General features: G+C 60.1%; 1 protein-coding gene across 1 annotated transcript in view; it reads left to right on the forward strand.

The window, feature by feature from the left end:
* Positions 1-10: 10 nt before the first annotated feature.
* The window catches only part of TCF7L1 (transcription factor 7 like 1), a gene marked incomplete at its 5' end in the record, with an annotated part of 11,182 nt that continues 6,353 nt past the window's right edge, over positions 11-4,839 (forward strand). Inside the window, one exon of the mRNA XM_042893150.1 lies at positions 11-251. Coding sequence (XP_042749084.1) covers positions 11-251 — 241 coding nt within the window. The remainder of the gene's footprint in view (positions 252-4,839) is intronic.

Consider the following 4,839-nt stretch of genomic DNA (forward strand, 5'->3'; position numbering starts at 1 on the left):
TCCCCCCCAGCAAGAAGCTGAGCCCCTTGGTGCCACCCATGGGCCCCGTGGTGCTGCATGCAGACCCCCCCCCCGGTCCCTCTCCCCCTCCGTTTCCTGACCCTCTCCTTTTCTCCCCAGTGGTCAGACGACAGCAGGATGGGGGGGGTTTTAAAGGCCCCCCCTACCCCGGCTACCCCTTCCTGATGCTCCCTGACCTGGGCACCCCATACCTCTCCAATGGAGCTCTGTCCCCCGGCGGCGCCCGCACCGTAAGTGTCAGCCCTGCCAGCGCAGTGGGGCTGCTCATGCAACAAAAACGGGAAGAATTCGGGGTTTGTTACCTTTGTGGTCGCTTGACCCCTTCCAGGCACTGCTCTTGTGATGAATTTGGGGTCTTAAGAGTGAGTTTGGGGACTTTGTGTTGAGTTCAGTTGAGTCGTTTGGTTGCGTTTGGGTTCTCGGGCTGTGCTTGAGGCATGGGGTCGAGTTTGGAGCCCGTTGGTTGAGTTTGGGGTCTTTTGGTTGAGCTTAGGGCACTTGGTTGAGTTTTGGAACATTTGGTTGAGTTTGGGGCCCTTTGGTTGTGTTTGGGTGTCTTTGCTTGAGTTTGGGGCCTTTGGTTGAGTTTATGGGGTCCTTTGGTTGGGTTTTGGGCCATCTGGCTGCGTTTGGGAATTTCTGGTTTGGGTCCTGCCTTGGTCCGGCCCCCCGCTGCCGCGCGCAGCCCCGAATCCTGACCCCGGGCTGCGCCGCCTTTCTCATTGAAAAGCGCGCTCTGCGACTTCCTAAAGCCCTTAATGGGCTGACATTGTCTGGCCCCGCTTTGGCGTTTAGAAAACTGATTAAGCAAATTGAGCGAGCGCTGGAAGGGGGGCAGCCCGCCCCCCTCCGGCATCCCGTGCTGCGCGACCCCAAACCCACGGTGGGTGACACCGGATGGAACCCCATGGGATGCTGCATGGGAGACGAGTTGGGATTTCGCATCCCTGCAGCCGGGTCCTGCTCTCCAGTCATCATTTCTTTTTTCCTGTGCTTTATGTTGTGATTTCGTTGAGGCTGGGTTGGAAAACAGCCTCAGGACAGCCCTGCGGCCCCGAATCCCCCATGTGAGAGAGGGTCAGCAAAGGGACCCCAGGGTTTGGGGTTTTTCTTTGGGGGCTCCGTGGAGCTGCGCCCTTTGCCTTTTCGCTTCGTTTTTCTCCCCAAAAGCAACAGATGGGGCGATGCTGAATGGAGCACTGCAGGGAAAGAAGGGGTTTGGGTTTGGGACAGAGGCAGGGCAGTGCTGTGTGGGGCCAACCCACATCTCCTCACTGCGGAACACGGGGCTGCGAGGGGCGATGCTGTCACATGCCGGGTTGGGCACATCCGTGGCCGCATTCCTTCGCCTTGCTCCCAAACTGCCCACCTGCTCCGACTGCTGAGCGACCCACGGACAAGGAGGAGAGGAATTTGTCTTTTTGGAGCCTTTTCGCCCTTTTTCCCCACCATGGGGATGGGAATGGGACCCAAGCCCTGACCCCATGCCGTCGCTCCGTCCATTTCTTGGAGAGCTAAAGGGTGAACCTTCGGGGCTTCGGGAAGCGGGTCGGGATTGGGGCCGATTTCGTCTCTTTTGGGGTCTCCTCCCAGGGACGCTCCCGCTCGCGGGCCGCCCCACAGAGGCAGATCTGTCTGCAAAAGCAAATATCTGCCCTCAGCTGCACTGCCAAGAGCAATGATCCAACCCCAGCTCCTGGCACGGCGCTGTGCAGGCGGGATCCGGCCCCGCGATGGGGTTTGTGCAGCTTGGATCGCTGCTGTGGGGCGCTGGGCTCCAGAGGAGTTGGGGGTTTTCCCCCCAGCCCGGCCTGGCAGGCGCCGAGCGAAGCGTTGGGTGCTGCTGTGCCGTGCCTCGCTTTCCCCACCAGCAGCACCTCGCGCTCAGCCCTTGGCACACAATGGGCCCTTTATGTCTGCTTCTTAATTATGCTCTTCGGCTAATTACCCCGCGTTTTTTTTCTTCTTTTTTTTTTTTTCCCTTAAATGAGACCTACAGGAGGTTTCCACTAAGCTCCTCCGCCCCCTCCCTCCCTTTTCCAACACGATTCCCAAATTAAAGCAATGAAGTAAGTGCTCCGGGCGACTCTCATAAGACCTGGTTTTGTTGGGGGACTTAACGCGCATTCATCATCTTTCTGGAATTCCGAGCAGCTGCTTTTCATTAACGTCCCTTCCTTGAAGTCGCGGGCGGTAGCAGGGAAAGGAGCGGGGAAAGGAGCAGGGAGCAGCGCCTGGCGCATCCCGGCTGCGGGGAGATGGAATGGAGGGGGACAGGGCAGATGGAGGGAGGTGCTGAGCCCCAGAGCGGGGGGAGGAGGAGGAGGAGGAGGAGGGAGGAAGGGGATGGCCGTGGCGCGCGCCGTTTCAGGGTGTTTGTTGTATGCCATGGGAAACCCGAGTGCTGGGTGTGTGGGGCACCAGGAATGCTGAGCCCCAGGGAATCCCAAATCTGGAAATCCAGAGCGCCAGGAATCCTCAGCCCCAGGGAATCTCGAATCCTGGGAATCCTGAATGGTGGGATCTCAGACTCTGGGACCCGTGTGGATCTCGAATTCCAAGAACCCCGAGCTCCAGGAATCCTGAATCCCAAACCCCAGGAATGTCAGGCATTGGGAATCCTGGGATTTCTGAACCCTAGGGGTCCTGAGCCCTGGGAATCTCAAGGCCTGGGAGTCCCAAACACTGGGAATCCTGACACCAGGGAATGGTATCAGCCCTGAGGTTCCTTAATCCTAGCAGTATCGAATCCCAGCAGTCCTGGATCCTGCGAAGGCTGAGCCCCAGGAGTGCCAGGCGCTGGGAGCCATGAGCGCTGGGAATCCCGGATCCCAGAAATCCCACACCCCGGCAGCCTGGCCTGCTGGCAGTGCTGAACCCAGGGACCCCAGCCCTGGGGAAACCCAATCCCTGCGAGTCCAGAATCCAGCAAATCCCACCTGCTGGGAAGCCTGAGCCCCAGCAATCCCAGCAATCCCACACCCTGGGAATCCCACAAGCTGGGAATCCTGAACCCTGGGATTCCCAAACCTCAGGAATGCCGATGTGGGGCCGCAGGTGGGGGCTGTGGGTTCAGGTGCTCCCGTGGAGCTGCGGTCCCAGCTGCGGCAGCCTGGAGCAGAGGATGCAGAGACGCCGTTCCTGGAGCTTCCCACCCCCAAACCCAGGGCTGAGGCTCAGCCTCGTTGCTCCCGATGTCCCCGTGCCTTTCAGTCCCAAAGTTTGGGATTCTGGAGCCCTCAGCACCGCGCGGTGCTGCGCCATGTGAGCGCGGGGCGAATGAATGGAGCCATTCACGGGGCGCAGACAAAGCCCCGGGGCAGCAGGGAAAGCTTGGTGCCACCGAGGTTATGGGGGGGGAGGAGAAAAAGGGGCGTTTGGGGGTCCGGGCTGTGTGTGTGGGGCTGGGGCCGTGAGCTGCTCGGGCATTGTGTTCCCCATGATGTCCTGGTGATGCTCCGGATCCCGGCGCAGTGTTTCGCTTCCTCCCAGCTCCCTGCGCTTCCTCTGCTGCCTTCCTTCTCCTCCTCCTCCTCCTCCTCCTCCTCCTCCTCCTCCTCCTCCACTCCCCCCAGTGCCGTGGGATCTGCACTGGAGACAAGGTGCCCCCTGCCAAACCCACTTTCCTCAAAAGTTGCATCTCCCGTGTGCCAAACTGGGTTGGATTTACCCCAGCTGTGCCCGATGCTGGGAACTGGGAGCGCTGCGGGGTCGGAGAGTCCCACCCTGCAAAGGTTTTTGGGCTTCTGCAAAACACTCCATGCAACCCAACGTGCAGCTCCTGCTGCGCTGCACCATAATGTGTTTGGGGAAAAAAAAGGCCAAATTGGAGGCACTGGGGGGCGGTCAGATGGCAGGGGCTGCTTGTATGGCATGGGGGCAGCGGGGCTGCATCCTGTGGGGTGGGTGACGCAGCGCAGGGCCTTCACATCGTGCTTCCCCTTCTGAAATCAAGCAGCTCAGGGCTGGTTGGGTCCCAGAATGACCCTTTCTCACCCAAAAGGAGACGCTGTGGTGGCTGAGCTGGGGCTGGTGCTGCTGGGCCGTGCAGCTTTGGGCACGGGGTGCGTGGTGCCCACAGCGGGATGTGGGATTCCAGTTGGGATATGGGATCTCAGGCTTCAGGACACTGGGACGTGGGATGTTGGTTTGTGCAGTGCCAGGAAGACGAGATGGGAGATGTGTGATGCCAGGACCTGCATGTATGGCATGCTGGGATGAACAACGCTGGGACGATGGGATTTGGGGCGATGGCTGCTGCAGCTCCGCAGCACCAGGGTGTGCTGAGATTCCCCACTCCCTGCACAGCATCTGGGATAAATGGAACTGAGATTGGATCTGGCAGAACACAGAGATGTGATTTCAGGAGAAGCTGGGAGGGGCCGCCCTGGGGGATGCAGTGCTGGGGAGGGCGGCACTGGGAAGCACAGTGCTGGAGGTGGGACCAGTGCAGGGGCACTGGGATGTGTGGCACTGCGATGTGTGGCACTGCGATGTGTGGCACTGGGATGTGTGGCACTGCGATGTGTGGCACTGCGATGTGTGGCACTGGGCTGTGTGGCACTGGGATGTGTGGCACTGGGATATGTGGCGATGGGATGTGTGGCACTGGGATGTGTAGCACTGCGATGTGTGGCACTGGGATGTGTAGCACTGCGATGTGTGGCACTGGGATGTGTGGCAATGGGATGTGTGGCACTGGGCTGTGTGGCACTGTGATGTGTGGCACTGGGATATGTGGCGATGGGATGTGTGGCACTGGGCTGTGTGGCACTGGGCTGAGTGGCACTGGGCTGTGTGGCACTGGGCTGTGTGGCA

Source organism: Lagopus leucura, unplaced genomic scaffold, assembly GCF_019238085.1.
Source record: "Lagopus leucura isolate 7727_CA_CO unplaced genomic scaffold, USGS_WTPT01 146-4_obj-0_obj, whole genome shotgun sequence".
Taxonomy (NCBI): Eukaryota; Metazoa; Chordata; class Aves; order Galliformes; family Phasianidae; genus Lagopus; species Lagopus leucura.